This window comes from Temnothorax nylanderi, unplaced genomic scaffold (genome assembly GCF_030848795.1).
Source record: "Temnothorax nylanderi isolate EJ_2023f unplaced genomic scaffold, tnyl_v1.0 TNYL_tig0164_pilon, whole genome shotgun sequence".
Lineage (NCBI taxonomy): Eukaryota > Metazoa > Arthropoda > Insecta > Hymenoptera > Formicidae > Temnothorax > Temnothorax nylanderi.
The window spans coordinates 160,120-177,181 of NW_027249226.1; the positions used below are offsets into that span (position 1 = coordinate 160,120).

Genomic DNA, 17,062 nt, shown 5'->3' on the forward strand with positions numbered 1-17,062 from the left:
GTTTCTAGTTGATTGAAAATATCAGACTATCGAACTATTCAAGTTATTCCCTATATGTAACATGTCATCAATATATATTGTATCTAATTAATACAATTATAAATACAGAATAAAATGTGCTGAAATACCTATATAGGAGTTTTTAGAATAATAGAATTGATTCAATAAAACAACACAGAGGGTGCATAATAAAAATTAAATAATTAAATATTTTATTTTCTTAGATTAACTTTATTTATATATTTCTTCTTAAAAGATTTATAAATGTTAATATTTTATAAAGTTTTATTTTTACTTAAAAGAATAAAAATATCATTATGTATATCCAAGACATTATCATTAGATAGACCTAACTAACCTAACCTAACCTATTCCAAAACATCGTGACGCAACATTGCAGACTTTGCAAATTAATTTCGCAAAGCGCGCGTATCTCAGTTCCATAAATCGATGTGAAACTCGCACAATCGATCGAGCTGCTCGCGCATGACGCGGTATGTGGCCACGATAATTATTTATCTCGGTCGTGGCATGAGGAGGAAAGCGGTGACGTGTTTTCCTTTTTTCCGCGAATCGCGTGGATTCCGTTTCCGGCATATCGCGCGCTAATTTAATAGCTAGCTGGCTGTCGCGTGCGCGCAAAACGCCGTGTTTCTGCATACACATCACGCGTGTAGACCTGGAATATGCGGATACGCAACGCGGTAGAACGGAGTTCAATAGCCGGCGCGGGCGGAGAGAACTCCTAATTCGCTTGGTCGTTGAGAACTCGCGTATCCCACCTGCGGACTAATGAGACATTTCTTTTTGCGCGCACCCGAACTGCTCTATACGCGTCCGTGGCTAATGGCATTATCATTGTTCGTCCCTTGACGCAGATCTGGCTTAAAGCTCTCGCTATCACAATATCCCCGCATTATGCGAGCAGCTCTTTTGACTATGCATCATTGATTATATCTCTGTCAGGATCTCTATTATGTGCAAAAAGCTGGAAAATGTGCAAAATCTGGAATTTTCAGGAAAATCTGGATTCTCAGCTTTTTTTACGTGGCAAAACTAGTGAATTTTCAGGAAATTTTATTGGATTCACGGAATGTTTGTCAGAATTGTTTCCTCGGAGAATTTTGTTTTTATTTGCAAGTACGAAAATATACTTTTACCTCCAAAGTGTTGTATAAATTTTATTTGTTATTATTTATTTCATACATCTGTTCTATTGAATCTTTTAGATTTAGATAACTTTGTTTAGATTTTTAGGTGAAAGTTTTGTCTTATTTTAACAAATGCTCTGTGACATTTAAGTGCAAGCACTTTCTTTACGTTTATTTGATCGTTATCAGATTCTATTTCGTGGAATATATTTTTTTTATTTCTTGGAAATAAATGTGTAAAAATTTTATGCGATTTGATATATCTATTTTGTGAAAGTTCTTCGCTTTCTTTTAACCTACTTTTTAATTTTGATATTTAACATGAATAGCTCTTAATTTTTTCTCAAATTACGAAAGAGAAAGATATCAGATAATTGAATTTATTTTTTATTTACTTTAAAAGATATTGTAATTTTCCGCAAAAATTTGAACATAAATGTCTGGAAAATCAAGGAGTTTTCAGGAAATCTTTTTGCAAAGTTTGAGTAGCACCTTTTGATAAAGCATTTCGATGCAAATACGTAATATTTATCCGAGTGTTGCGGTAATTCTTAGAGATGAATAAAAGCAGCGAGTTGACATTTCGAACTTTAATCTCACTCGAGATGGAAGCGAAATGTCTTACTCGCATTTACGTTGGCGCGAAGTTGAAGCATATAACGTCGGGCGGAATGAAAGGATAACGTTTGCCGTCCAAATATTTTCGAATATTATGCGGACGGTCGGTAAAAACCTCGGAAAAGGTCCGTTCAGCGCGACGACATCGCCGCGTTTTACTTGTATGCGAAAAGCCAGCCGATGTCACATTACGATCCATTAGCTCGCGCACGCATGAAATCCCGACAAACCGAATTGTCGTTCAATCGCGCGACGTGGGTCCCGCTGTTGTAATAAAATTATATCGTGCAATTGTGCAAGTGAGGGATAGGGGAAGGATTAGGTTCGCTACCACGAGGTGGGTCATTTACGTGACCATCGGCACAGGAACGTGGCGTGGAATACGGGATGAAGCGCAGGCCATTATTGCGGTCGGACAGTCGCGCTATCGTAAATACGCAATGACGTGCGGTACGGCGGAACGACGGTTTTTTCCCCTCCTGAGCAGCCCGCAATATTGTCACGTGCGGCGAAGGCGGTCTTGAAGTTGGCCGACGAAACTCTACGCTACTATACGACAGATCGTATTGTGCGAGTTGTCTGGCGGGTTCCTTGCACGCACGTGAGGTATCGTTTGGCGAGGAGCCCCGATAGGGGGTTCGGGTCCGACGGGTCACCTGAACCGACAATATTGTCTTGGTATAATAAAACGTAGCCGATAGAGGGCTATTAACTTGGAGACATTTCGCGGAAGGTCGTCAGCCGTCGATGTCTCACGTGCCAATAAACGTCGGCTCTTTACTCTTCGTGGCTCTTTATTCTATAGCTCGACGAAGAATGCAGCGTGTTTGCTGCGAACAGTTGACAGATTCATTTTATTTTGAATTCTAGATCTATGATAAATTTTTGCAAATTACAAATAATCTTGTTATTTTAATTTTAACCCTTTTGACTTAATTAGATCACACTTTTCGCATTGATATATTCGTATATTGGTTCAACCTTCTTATAAAGAACAAATATATGCGTCACGTTCAGCCTTCGCTGCTAGAATTTACGTTTCTCCGTAGCGCGAATTAATACGGAACGAATTATTGCTCGACGCGAGAATCGCGCAATTAAAACGCCGACATTCTTTATGAATTACGATCATCGAGATCGTTCACACGTCCGGACATAATTAAACTGGGAAACGTTCACGTACCATAAAAATAATCATAATCATTAACCATTCTTTCATCTTACACTTTTTCGTATCTAGTTTCGTACCTAAATTGCAGTTATCTAAATAAAAGAAAAAAAGAAAAAAATAGAAAAAATATACACACTGATGTAGTTCCACGATAAAATACATAAAACATGTAAGCGCGATAGAAAACCAAGAGAAGATTTAGAATTTGATAAAATATCGAAAGGACGTGATCTATGTCTCTAAGAGAATACTTTAGTTCAGGTACATCCAACTAGCTTTAAAATACAATAGAAAAGGCTATTTTTATTCAAAATTAAACATTTATGTATCTTTTGTATCATTTATGTATCATAATTATGTATAGGTATATACTTATTTAGTTATTTATTTACTCTAACTTATATAGGGTGTCCCAGAATTTTCCATATAAACTTTAGTTATATTTTCTATGAACAGAAATAAAAAAAGTGATGTAAACATAGATCCAAAAATGCTTCATTAGAAAGTTATAGCAAAAGTACGATGTAAATACACCTATGTAAGAAACACTTTCACTTAAGTTTGCATTTTAAAGTATTATCCATCAAAATGTCATACAAGTTATACATCGATATAATATTAAAAATTGATCACCCTAGGAATTTAAACTCAAGCGTACCTAATTGCAAATAAACATTTGGTAAAGACTGTGTGATGCGGTATTCTTTTGTTAGGAAATCTTTGTTGATATTCTCTAATAAAATGCATTCCCTACACACAAACCGTACACAAAATGACTATCTATGTATTCTTACTAATATAGAATAAATATATTTAGAAAGATATATTTTCTGACCGCGATATCACGTATAAAAAGTACCGCGTAAAAGAATTACCGCATAAATCGAGGGATGCAGGTATAAATATTATTTAGAATATTCGCTAACCTAAAGTCAAGAAGAAGCACTTTTGGCATATTTGGTGAAAGCTGTACATTCGGCAGGCGCGTGGAGAACAGTGTGACTTTCCAGGATCTCCATTGCACCCTTGCACGTGGAACAGTCCAATACCTGGCGGCGCACGCGTATGAGTGCGTGCAGCGGTGGGACGCGGACGCGGCAATTCCATATGCCAACCCAGGAACTCGATATCCAGTCGGAATCGGGTCACAAGATAATCGATATACCTGGCCGCTATAGATTACACGGTCGCCTCACCTTACCGATGCATCGCGGACGCTGCTGGTGTCGGTCGGTTGGTCGATTTCTACGACACGACGAATAGAGACGTCGTGTGTCTCCCGCTTCGAAAACCGCAGGATGCTCGAGCACCGTAAATTCTCGACTTGTCCGTGGTGGAAGAAAGGGAAAAGGACTTAAACGCGCGTCGACGATCACTTGGTGGAGTGTCGTGGAAGCAATTGGAGAGCGTGCAGGGTGAAACGACAGTGATCTGACGTCAGTTCTTCGATCGAACTCATTGTCAGATGAAAATTAAACGATTGCATCTCGCACTTATATTTATTACATTTTGTCGACTCGGAAAAGCAGCCGTGCACGGTCGCGAGAAGTTTATAGAGTACACTTGAAGGTTACATCGCCACTTGAGAGACTATCGTATTCAAATTTTCGCCTCGCGCAGATATCTCCGAGGAGCTTCGCTATTCGCGACACGTCCCGGAAACTGTCCTTTTCCCCTTTAAGCCGCGAGCGAGCGCAAACTCTCACACACGCACGCCGTCTCACACGTACGATGTTTACCGACTTGCGGAGAGTTCAAGGAAAGTATTGATTCTGCCGCGTATACTTCCGAAAGATGCCTCGAGGAGCCCCCGTTTAAGGGTGCCGCGCACATTGTACAGCCAATCCTCAGAAAAGATTTCGATTCCGAAGAGAGGAACATGCTCGACAAACGTCCGTCTAAGTGCACTCGGGATGAATACCGTGAAACATTTCAAGGAAAACTCGAAATAGCGAAATAGCAAGACAGAGAATGACGGGGGAGGAAAGCCGTTGCATAAGTCAGCTTCCCATGTTGACAGAGAAAATTTTGTGACGAGTAGGAAACAATAGCGATGGTCCTGAAAAATCAATACCTTTTCCCGAGCAAACCTAAGTAACGACTGTATATATTTTGTACTTATCAAATTTTAATTTAATTTTAATTTTAATTTTAATTTTAATTTCCAAATAAGCAAGTATACTCTCCACGAAGAACGGATATTGTATTCTAGCTTCTGAATTGTTATTGTCACAAGTGTGTTTCCAAACATCTCGAGAGAATATTCTATCGTGAGGTGACAAGAACATAACTACTTCTCTGATTATTTATTGATTATATTATTGACGCGACCAGTGATTAACGACTAACGACGCACGACGAACTGATGTTACTATTTCGCCCGAAAAGAAAAAAGGATATCTCATGCGGAATAGTTGTCTTAACAATAGCAATTAGGACTAGAGATTGATCCATGCGAAACGATTCAATATAAAATATAATAAATATACTTTGTTTTCTCTCGAATTATAAAGAGTTTTTCGGGACTTTTTTGCGACCAATTACAATCTCGGATCATGAATCGCGTAAAACGAGACGATCAGTCGGCTCGGCGAGACATTTCCCGAATTCTCGGGGCGACGTGGCGAGATAGAAGAAAATAGGAACGGATTTCAACCCTTTGTTGCGCGGCGTAGGCAAACTTTCGAAAGTACGAAAGCCGGCATATTAAACCCGCTTCACCCGTCGGCGGTCGTGGTCGAAGACCGCGTCCGTCTCGTGGCGGACGGGCTTGAAAAACGGGCGTTTAACGAGCTCGCCGTCGACGCAATGTTATTTGTTCGTGGAGTTTCAGGGAATTTTCTTCAGGCTCGTCCGTCCGGCGCGGCGGTTCCACCGAGGTGAAGCGACGAAAGCGGGAAAGATAAACGACAACGGTTTGTCATTCGAGCGAGCAGAGGCTCTTTGCCGTCTGTAAGACACGGAGGTCTAAAGATGTCAAAGAGACATCCTAATCTGCAGACGTCTTTCAGAGAGGTCTTTTTAGATACCTTGTGGACTTTTCTACGTGATTGCTAGACGATCGGGTGATTTAACCCAAAGAAAAATGGAAAGAATTTCGACACGTCATGGTGATGCTTTTATCGTGTCAGTATATTTTTTTCTAGAGCTAGGATGCATTTTGAATTGATGCATTTTTCGCATTGTTGCGGATTTGATTATAAAATGTATAACTATTTTCTAACCATTTGAACGATTACGTGAATAATTATATAATAGAAATATTTTGAAAAGTAAGAAAAATTTTTCAATTTTTAAATTGTTTAAGAATATATACAAGATGAGAAAGTATTAGTTTCGTTTACTCATGTATTTCCCATAATTATAACCGCGCACTATTCTTTTAGGAAGCGAAATTAGTGAGCCTATATAGCTTTAATATGCACGCAGCCATCAAGAGGCTGCCAATCTGGCAAAGATCAATCAGTAGCATCCGTCTCTTTCATTAATTTGCGACCACGACAATTATTATACGGTAGAGTTACTCCTTGGGATATTAACCCCGCACAAAGTATTCACTTCGCGTCTCTTTTGTCCCGAAAAATCAGTGCGTTTCTTTCTCAAGGCGTAATGAGCCAAGAACGGCGGCCGATGAACATTTCCTCTTCTGATTACTGTCTGGCTCTACGCAATTTAAAAAGAAAATGATAAAGGAGAGAAAAGATCAAACACAATAAAAGGAAAAAAATATATAACATACATTTTTGAAGGATAAAATCATCATAAACGTAATTTCATTCTGAAGACAAAGATAATTCTAAGCTGGAGATATATAAAACTCTATATTTATATAAAAAAGTACTAGAATTTTTCTTTAAAGATTTAGTGTAGATTTGGAACGTGGATAGAGTAAATTTGGAACGAAAAAGTTACATTAAAATTATCTTTATTTGTTTTATATATATTTCGAGTAATTGAAATTTAAAACATATGAATCTCAGCTTTGTATAGTCAGACGCGTCTGCTTATAGCGATTTCTTTTATATCGTGAAATCTATTGGTGAATCCTTTATCACCAAGTAAAGCGTAATCCATTAACTGGCTCGACGAGGAGAGCTCCTTCTTCCTCCTTCTTTCGCGCGTTACATTCCGAGTAACATAGGTCATCGTCGTGTTTCCACAGTAATTAACAATCGTGATTACAGCTCGGTCGGCCGAAGACCACATTGTGTCGATGCTCGAATTGCCTCGCAACTTCGCTCGTCCATCCCTATTCGCGCTACCCTCCCCTCCCCTCCCCCCCGACAGGATCGCGCCTAATTAAATGCTCGGTTATCGGCCGTGCACGTAGACATCGGGGCATTCGAGGCTATCGTGGTCCCAATATAGCCGACGACCCGGAAGAGTGTAACGCAGCCCGAGCTTTGAGCGTTATCGATGACGTTGCCTCGGTTTGTTCGCTGCGAGAGATAATTAATGCGCGTTAATAATGACGAACTTTCGGACCGCGAATAGAGTCTATGTCATAAATCTCCCTTTTACCTTGAGGTGATATGATGACGCGGTCGTCAGGTGAGATAAGTCACACGTGTACGCCAGGTGTGGTGATAATAGGGGTTGACGATGCCTTTATCAAGCTTCGAAATTTCTCTTGCGCTTCGTCAACCTTTCAACGGTCGATGACTATTTCGTCTAGATATTGATTACATGTACAAGGTGTAAAAAGTAGATTTCGAGCTTTTTCTTCATCAAGAGGGCTCTGAATTGATCCCTTACATTTAAAAATACGCATGAAGTCACGTAAACTTATAGTCTTTATATAGTTTAGTGTATAAATATTTATGTAGGGGAAGTTATATCTTTCTCACTTGAAGAATTCATATCGAATAACATTGAATTACCTCGACCTACGTAAAATTATTTTTTCCTCTTACATTATTAATGGGGAAATCTGTTTTCTCCAGATAGCCATCGGACAGATACCACCCTTTTTTCCGCTCGACCGCGAAAGGTCTATCGGCGGACGAGTTAAGTAAGGACGATTAATGCGCCATGCCGGATAATCGATTTTGCACAGTAATTCACGACGAACGTCCTGTAGGTATACACCGCGGCCAGATAAAATAGAATCCGCCCAACGAACGTAACGGAGTAACGAAGTTTGCTAAACCGTTGCCGCGCTCGTCCCCGCATACGTCCGTTCTCACCACCAGACGTCGATCCTCGATCCCAAACTGCACCACCTCCGCGGTGACTTCGATAAACTGACCCAGAAATCACCGATCGAATAGGTTCTTTCATTAAATGTATATGTTGCGTTGTGAGTATAACGCTCATAGTAAATTCTCCACTTGGCGTTCACGCGAAATATCGTGTAATGGATTTGTAAAATTTTAGAAAATACAAACAAAATTTCTGAAATACAACTGGAAGGGAAAAGAGACATGCACATTGTGTGAAATAAAATTTATAATTAAAAATTTTAGATTTTTTTTAGGTGCGAATTTTTTTGCACACTCGCAGTGGAAAATGCATTTTATAATGAAAGTCGAGAAGATGAAAACCTCTGGACCGTCCTGTATTTGCTGTTTTAATTTAGAGCTACGCGATTGTTTCGCGACGCGCACATTTGAGAATTAACGTGACCCATATACTCTTTTTAATTAAACCGGGGGCTTTTTAACTGTCTCTCCCCCTCCCTTTCCGGAAAATAGTTTGCGCCACCAGTGTAAAATTATCGGGGTGTTTATCGGTTATCGTTTACGAAAGTGGGACGCGTGGGTACCGGCCATAATAAGATAAGGGGGAGCAGGTGACACAGTAACTTTGCCAACGATAGCGATGATTTATGTCGACTTGATGAGAGAGGTGAAAGGAGAGTAGAAATATAATTTCTCAAGTTTAACTGAAAAAGCTCGAAGCTTTTATGCAATTTTTATATAGGCAAGCTTTGTCTTCTATTTATATTCTACGGTACAGTTTGTCGAGTCGAAAAGATGTGTGGCGAGTCTCCGTTTGTTTCACTCGTATGAGAGTGAATCGCGGGGACGTCGCGCAATGAAACTCTCCCCCTGTTTGGGATTGAAACTGTCCGCGCTGTTTACAGAGCGGTTATAATCTCTATAGAATCAAACGTTACGTTTGTTCCAGAGGTGACGATGTGCAACGATCGATCGAGCTGTTGGACAAGGTGCTCTCAGAGTACGACGAGCACGACGCGGAGGGCGAAGGTGGCGGCGGCGGCGGCGGCGGAGGCGGCGGTGGTGGCGGTGGCGGTGGTGGCGGCGGTGGCGGCGGTGGCGGCGGCGTCGGGAGCGGAAGCGGCGGGGGCGTCGGGGATTGCGGCAGCAGCACGGAACCGAGTATTGGCCTCACGCCTGACGACGAGAGTCCATCCTTAGGTACCGTCCTTTTTCCCCCGTTTATCGTCTCTTCCCGTTTCTTATTTCCTCGCGGGACACCCGACCCCTCCCGTATTTGCCGAGCCCGATTAACTAACGCTCGTACGAAGGATGCTACTTAGAAGCCCCGCGACGTTTTATTATTAATTCTTCTTTTTATCTGAAAGATGTTGGAAAAAAACGAAAAAAGATGGTCAGCTTCCATTGAAGCGCCACGTGTCGATACGAGCGGAATTTATATTACGAAAATTCAACACAGTGGGTTTCAACCGCGCGAAAGCTTTCTAAAAGCTTTTTATATCCAGTGTGGCGAACCAGTTGATCTTTGACTGCTGTAGACATTTATGGCATCACCCTTGTATCTTTGTTTGAGTATCTTTGAGCGTCTTTGTCCGTATCTTCGGATGCCCGCAGGCATATCGCATCGTATACGGTCTTGGAATTCTGCGGTGCCGTTAACTATAGAAGCCCTCGTCTCCCTCGGGACTTAGCGCTATCATGCACGCGAGGCTTTAGATCCTAATCCCAATTGTAATAGAAAACGGGTTGTAAGTTGCTAATGCAACTAATATAGATTCATTATTCTATCCTGGGATAAACCCTTCAGGACAATTTGAAATTATAAGAGATAATATATACGAACTCACGATCTAAAATGATTACAAACACAAGGATTTTAAACAAACATCAAGTTCATGTTGCATAGGTTTTTATAGAGAATTCACAAAAACCTGATGTGTAGATTGGGTAAGTTAATTTGGAAGTTATTATAGTCGCGATAAGTACCAAAGAACAGGTACTGAACATCGGGCAAATCATAGAGAACTCGCGAGGGTACTATGTATCCATTTATTTGTGCTTTGCTTTGTGGATTTTCGGAAAGCATTCGATAACGTAAAATGGGAAAAACTTTGGAACATCTTACTCGAATACTGCATCATTTGGTTTTCCTCATTCGATCACTGTATGAAGCTAATTCAGTCCACGTAAAATAAAGATCGATGAATTCATCTCTGACGCGTGTACCGTTCGTAATGGTGTGAGGCAGAGCTGTGTACTCTCTCCGATTCTGTTTAACCAGTGAGCACATTACACTGTTAGATTCGTAGTGTCAAATTATATTCAATTTGAGTCATTTTTAAATATTCCTATAGGTCGTCCACTGCTCCTACTCAATTTGTTGTTAATTTAACTAAACTTACTAAACCATTGAGATAAAAAACATTACTAGAAACATGAAAACAAGACTCGTTGGGGCTTTGGTGTTCTCTATCTTTCATTTACTTGCGAATTATGGGTCATCAGAGAAAGTGCTAAACGTAAAATTGATGCGTTTGAAATATGGGTGTGGTGCAGGATTTTGAGACTTTCTTGGACTGCGCGGAGAACAAACGCATCCATACTCAATGAAAATACATCCTCAAAGACGTCTGTCAAGTATAGTTTATTCAAGAATACTTACTTTTTTGGCCACATACAACATAGCGACAATATTAAACGACTCGTGATTCAGGGAAGGCCGGGAGGTAGACAGAGACGTGGACGCTCGCCGACACGTTGGGTTGATGTAACAAAAAAATTTCTACAAACAAATTTCGGTCAAGCTGTTCACGACACGTAGAACAGAGCGATGACGAAGTATGATAGCACGAGCTATTTCCAGTTTCGAGGCAGGCTGATCAAAACGGATCACAACACATCTGTCAAGATGTCATGACTAAGAAGAAGAAGAAGAAGAAGAAGTATCGCGGTGCAATGTACGATTCGCTTATTCCGAAATGAATTCCGCAGTTTCCTCGACGCCCTTTCCAGTCGACGTGCCTTGCATTCTTGCATTATTTACCCAGAAACGTACTCTTTCACGCTCGAAAGTCACAAAATGCTTCTTTGCGCAAATTTTTGTGTTTATTCTTTTGTCCACGCGATTCCGCGTAACATCGAGGGCGAACATTTTCGGCGGAATTGGCCCAATATCTGATTGCCATAGAAATCAATATCATCTCGAGTACTCGAGTACACACGCCAGCGAACTGACAGACCTGACGGTGAGAATCAGTTCGATTCTTTTTTTTTTATCCGGATATTCGTCACGAAACAGATAGAGCGTGAAAAACACCGCGAATTGTGAACTAGTCGAAAAAATTTTTATCTGGAGCACATATTGTACTTGGGCATGTTTCGCACGTATTTCGTACGGATTTCGTACGTATGCCAATTTCACAATTTCCGCAAATTGCAAATTCTACAGTTACATTACTGTGCTCGCAGAATATGTAAGTTATTATTGAACATTATTGCGCGCGTAATTAATGTTACAACGTATTTATGGGAGATTGCATTTATTTATTCGCAAATTACCACATATTTTTTGCGATTTATAATTAAGCATATCAACGGTAGAGTGGCGATAAACATCGCTCGCTATATTAACGTTCGTCAAATTATTAACACGTAACGTTCCATCGTTCCGCGAGAATGAAATATTAAACTCGGATTTTCCTCGACACGAAAGAACGTCGCACTTTGTCACAAATGAAATCTTTCCCTTACGTTGAAATAGCCGGCTTTGGGAATCGCGACAAATGATCGCCTCACGACAAATTTTCGCCGAGGTAGCATCCGCCTTGAACTTGTGCGGGAAGAGGCGAGCGCGCGCGCCGCTTTATATCGACAGGGCGAAGATAGTAAATTCTCAGTGACAACTGAGTACGCCTCTTTCTAGAACTTTGCACGCTATTTCCGCCCCTCTAAAGATATCTGCTCGCGTTTGAAGCGCGAAGTTCCATGCCGGTGCGAGTTGTCGCGGAAAGTCGTTTGCAGGCGACAACGCGAACGGGTTGTCAAAGTGTGCGCGCGCGTGTGTGGTGTGCGATTTATGTGATTTAACTCGTCACCCTGACTAAGATATTTAACTTTCTAGCACTCTCGCGTACGTCGATCCCGGCAAACTCACGTGGCCAACTCGTAATTGTAGGGTCCGACTGCGCGCAATGACGAATACCAGACTGCGCCGAATGCAACTCGGAATACGAGCGGATCCCAGTTTCATTCTAATTTTTCTAAGCCAAGCTCAATCTATTTATGAAACTCACATTTACTGATCAGCTCGAATTGTTATTAATTTATTAATTCATCAATTAACAACCACGAATTAATTATACCTTTTAAATGATTTTTCTAAATTATTGAAGATCCGATTTTCAACGAACAGAATTTTTGTCGAAATTTTTTCTCGAAGGTTCTATTCTTATTTTACAAGCATGACTGAATGTTATATTTTTAGTATCAAAATACTGTGTAAATTCCGTTGGAAATTTTTAGGTGTTTATTTAGATTTTTAGATGAAATTGTGTTGTTTTAAAGGATTTTTCTTTCTCCAATATTCAGATGTTCAAACTTTCTTTATGCTTATGGCAGGTTCTATTTTTGTTTATAGGAAATAAAAGGATGAAAGTTACATGCAATATGAGATATAAGATCACTCACATAAAACCGTCCCAAAATACAAAATACAGTTAACAAAAACTTTTTGAGGCCGGTTTTATGTATGCTACTCCGTACTTATTTTATGAAAGTTCTTCACTTTTTTCAATACCTACTCTTTCAAACCTGATGTTTAAAATAAATAACTCTTAATTTTTCCCTATATTCATATATACGCAGAAAAGACAAATAAAAAAGAGCCAAATAATATACAGTATTATTTACATTTGCATCTAAAAATATTCTAATACAGCGCGATTCAAAAATTCCTTTTCCAAGTTCAACTAATGGAATTTTTAGGGAATTTTATAAAGCAGACACTCTGGAAAATCATATAAGACTTTTCTACGAAGCGAAGCGCGTACAAACAGCTTGTAGAAAACGCATTTTGTGAGCAGCAGAGAGAAAAAAGAGGAGGAAGAAAAGATTATCGTCGAAGGCAGCGTCGACCTATCAGATGGCGGATCGTCGGACGTGTTCGAGTCTTCGACTCAGCCGTCGTTTTCCTCCGGTTCCCGGATACATATTTTCCCTTTATTTCCATCGAAACGCTCCTACGGACGTACAATATAAACCTGCCGACTTGGCGGCCTGCCATTCAATTCGCGGAAAATCGGCGTGAAAGCATGCACATCGCCGCGTTCGCGGGGAGAGAGAAAGAGAGAGCCGGGCTCTCTTTCTCTCTCGTGCACGGTTCGCGAAATTTTCAAATCGGCATTCTATCGACAGCGGCTCACTCGCCATATGCCGGTGCACCTGATGCGAACGATGATGGGTGATTAACGGGGGATTTTTCACTTTCGCGGAAAAGGGAGAATCGGTATTACGATACTCGCGCTTTTAATCGCGATAACATTTTTCAGCGGAGAACGTTAGCTTCTAACGTAATTTTATGTTTTTAACGCGAGCATTTTGACGAGATGAAGATACAAGGACGAAGAGTCTGCGAGGAAAGACGACTGAAGCGATCGATTTCTATTTACTTCCCGCGAAGTGCTTTTGGTAGTTCGAGATATCAGTGTCTGCAATGTTTTATTGCGGCAACGTACGTATTTCTAGGATCACCAAAGTACCAAACGTCGACGGAGGTAATGCAATTCCTCTTCGATTTCGGAAACTATTTGAAAAGGGATTGTAATTGAGACGTTGTGTTTAGGATAAGTTCGGAAGTTCGGTGGATTAAATCGTTCTCGTCCTGGCGTCTCGCGAGGATCCTCCCTCCCCCCACCCCATTCCGCGCCAACACCTCCCTTATCCCCTGCACTGCCGGATAAAATTCGGAAAATTCGCCGTAAGCCGTAATCGCAAAACGTATGTCGGCAGGACACCAATCCGAGGACGACGGTTACATGAGCATGAATGGCCGGAAGGCGAAAATGGCGCTGGTAGCATTACGTCCGGTTCCGGATTGTCCAGAGCCGCAGGATCCCGCGGGTGTCTCGACGCAGGAATTCCCGCCGCCCCCGGAGGAGGCCGAACGTATCATCTCGACTCTTTTGCCAATGTAAGTATAAAATACGCATCGATCATCTATATGTATTTTTTTTCAGACTTTCATCTGTCAGCTACAATCGTGTATTTCATTTACTGGAAAAATTGTAGTAAATACGACGCTAGAAAAATTATCCCTGTGTATAAAAAATAAAAATTTAATAATGCTTTTATCACATATTTCCCAATTGAATATCTAATAAAGGTGTGCAAACTATTCGAATACGAATCGAATCTCACCCGATTTTATGATTCAAATCTGGACTATTCAAAAATTTCTTTTCGTACTAAGATGGTTTGAACACGATTCATATATGTATATTGTCAATTTTATAAAATTATATTTCTTGTTAATAAGCAAAACAATACGGTCATATTAATAGCTGCATTTAATGAGTGCATTCAGTATTACAACCGCTCACTGAGCGGCTAAGTAGCAGTCAAAAAGTTTATTTTTAATTTTTGACATGTCCTGCGACTTTATCAAATTGTAAGTAAAAGTTTGAATATACGTAAAAAAATAGTATCTAAGCTATGAGTATTGATACTAAAGTAAACTATATCTATATATTATTTTATCTTAATTTCTATGAATATAAATGAATAATGTTATTGGATACTACATTAGAGTATTTTTATAATTTATCTATGATCTTTCGCCTAATTGTTTCAGTTACTACGACATTAAATAAAGTATATTTTATTAGTTTTATATCAAATATGTTTTTATCTTAAAAAGAATTTATTCTATATAATCAATATTATTTTTCCACATCAAATTACTCTCTTATCTGCGTGTTAAAATTTAATCTAAATTTTTATAATTATATTGTTAATTAAAAATTATATTTTAACGATTTGATTCGATTTTATTCGATTCGCTTCGATTTAAATGAAGTTTTTTTTATTCAATTCGACATCAAAAATCCTTGATTCGCACATCTCCAATATCTAAATCGATAATTTTTTTTTTATTTTTTTATTTTATTCTCTATTATTTTATTTTTTTGAAATTTTGAAGAGTGAGCTAGTATAATACTTATTGCGAAATTTTGAATTTGCATCGCAGTTTTCTAAATAAATAAAAATCTAATAGAAATGTCACTTGTTGATATATTTCTTCGTTGAAAAAGCTGCAATAAGAAGCATACATTTCGTCATATCTGCTGGAAAGGAATCGATTGAAAATGGAGTGTCGATTGACTGCATTTCCTGGTCTCACAAGTCTCACATTTTCATAGACTTTGATGCCTCTATATCTTGTTTGTCAATAAACGTACCTACCTGATTTCATTTAATTCTCGATTTATACCGCGCAACACTACACACACGCTGCATTTGTAAGGGAGGTACAAAGCGTAATTGTAGTACGAGGAGAGTAACGGATTAAATGTTAAGCCGCAGAGTTAATTTCACAGTACAACGTACAATAACGAGGTGAAATGCAAATCCACGTACAAAGGCGTGTACAAAGTTTTGATATCTTAGTGAGAAAACGCGTGGTGAGATAAACGATAACGCAGAGACAGTAATTCGTGCAGCGAGACCAGTAATGTCGCGTATGACTCGAGCACCGTAAGAGTAAAATCACACGCGACACGTAGCGAACGGGAGTGCATAGACAACTCGTAGAGCGAACGATACGCAACGTGAGAAAACCGGTAATAAGATACATAGTTGAGAAACGGGTGAAGGAACTGGAAGACTGCATGACGATTTTTAAACGATGCCAAAATTTACAAATTGCGCTTTTACAGATTCGAGAATATATTCTCGACATTTAGAAGGGTGAGATCGTGCGTGGAATGTCACGCTTCTCGTCGAAAAACTTACGAGGCTGTAAATAATTTCGCTCACGTACCAGGCAACGATAACTCACGGAGTTACTCGGCCTCGTCGGTCACGAAGACCCGTGGAAGACCCGCGTCTATTTAAATTTCTGTCCGTCGTCTTCGTACCTGCGGGTCCTCTTCCGCGTTTCAACGCGTTCGGGGGACCGAGGACGGTCTTCCGTTTCCGTAATGAGAAGGTGGCGGCGCCGGCGTTTCTTCGTCGCGCTTCTTCCGTCGCACGCGCGACGACTTCCTGAACTTTTTCATATCTTCAGGTTTAGTTCCGGACGTAACTTCGTTTCATCAGGAACAGGTGTCGTTTTCGTCCGGAGTCCCGTCATCGCCGTGCCTCGCCAACTCCATTCGCCATTACCTCAAACAAGCCTAGAGGACTAGAACCCTCTCGCAAGTCCCGGATGATCAGAAGTTAAACTCTCTCTTTCCATATTCGTACTATTTTCCTGCAACTCCGATTGTCTTCTCCTTGACAAAGATGAGATGTGCTGGGAGCGATCGTAGTTTCCATTCTGCAGGCTCGTTCCTTTGGAAAACTATCGAACCGATTTCATCGAGGGTTGATTCGTTTGTTCAATTCGCCGTATAATTAAAAACCGATGGCGTTTTGAAGATTTTTCCAGATACTTGTTTCACCGCAAGCGAACAAACGCAGCCTTCTTTTTCTGTTTTCCACTGGTCCGTGTAGATGAAATGCCTGTTCTTGCGCTGGCAATCGTTTTTAATTAAAATTAGAGTCGAGTGGTATTACTTCGACAAATATTCCCGCTTTTATCGTCGATGATTCTTTAAATTCGAATTTATTGGGAATTTATTATGAAAAATTAGAGTAGAGGAAGTCGGGGTAATTTGGACTCTAAGCTTTTTTCAAAATAACTTGAAAACTGTTAAGGATAACTGAATTTTCTTTTCGCTGAGTTG

General features: G+C 40.1%; 1 protein-coding gene across 3 annotated transcripts in view; it reads left to right on the top strand.

Annotated features, from left to right (window-relative positions):
• The window catches only part of LOC139777807 (uncharacterized), a 166,339-nt gene that overhangs the window by 91,545 nt on the left and 57,732 nt on the right, over nt 1-17,062 (top strand). For all 3 annotated transcript variants that reach the window (XM_071715431.1, XM_071715433.1, XM_071715432.1), the window contains 2 exons: nt 9,070-9,320; nt 14,127-14,307. In XM_071715431.1, coding sequence (XP_071571532.1) covers nt 9,070-9,320; nt 14,127-14,307 — 432 coding nt within the window. The remainder of the gene's footprint in view (nt 1-9,069; nt 9,321-14,126; nt 14,308-17,062) is intronic.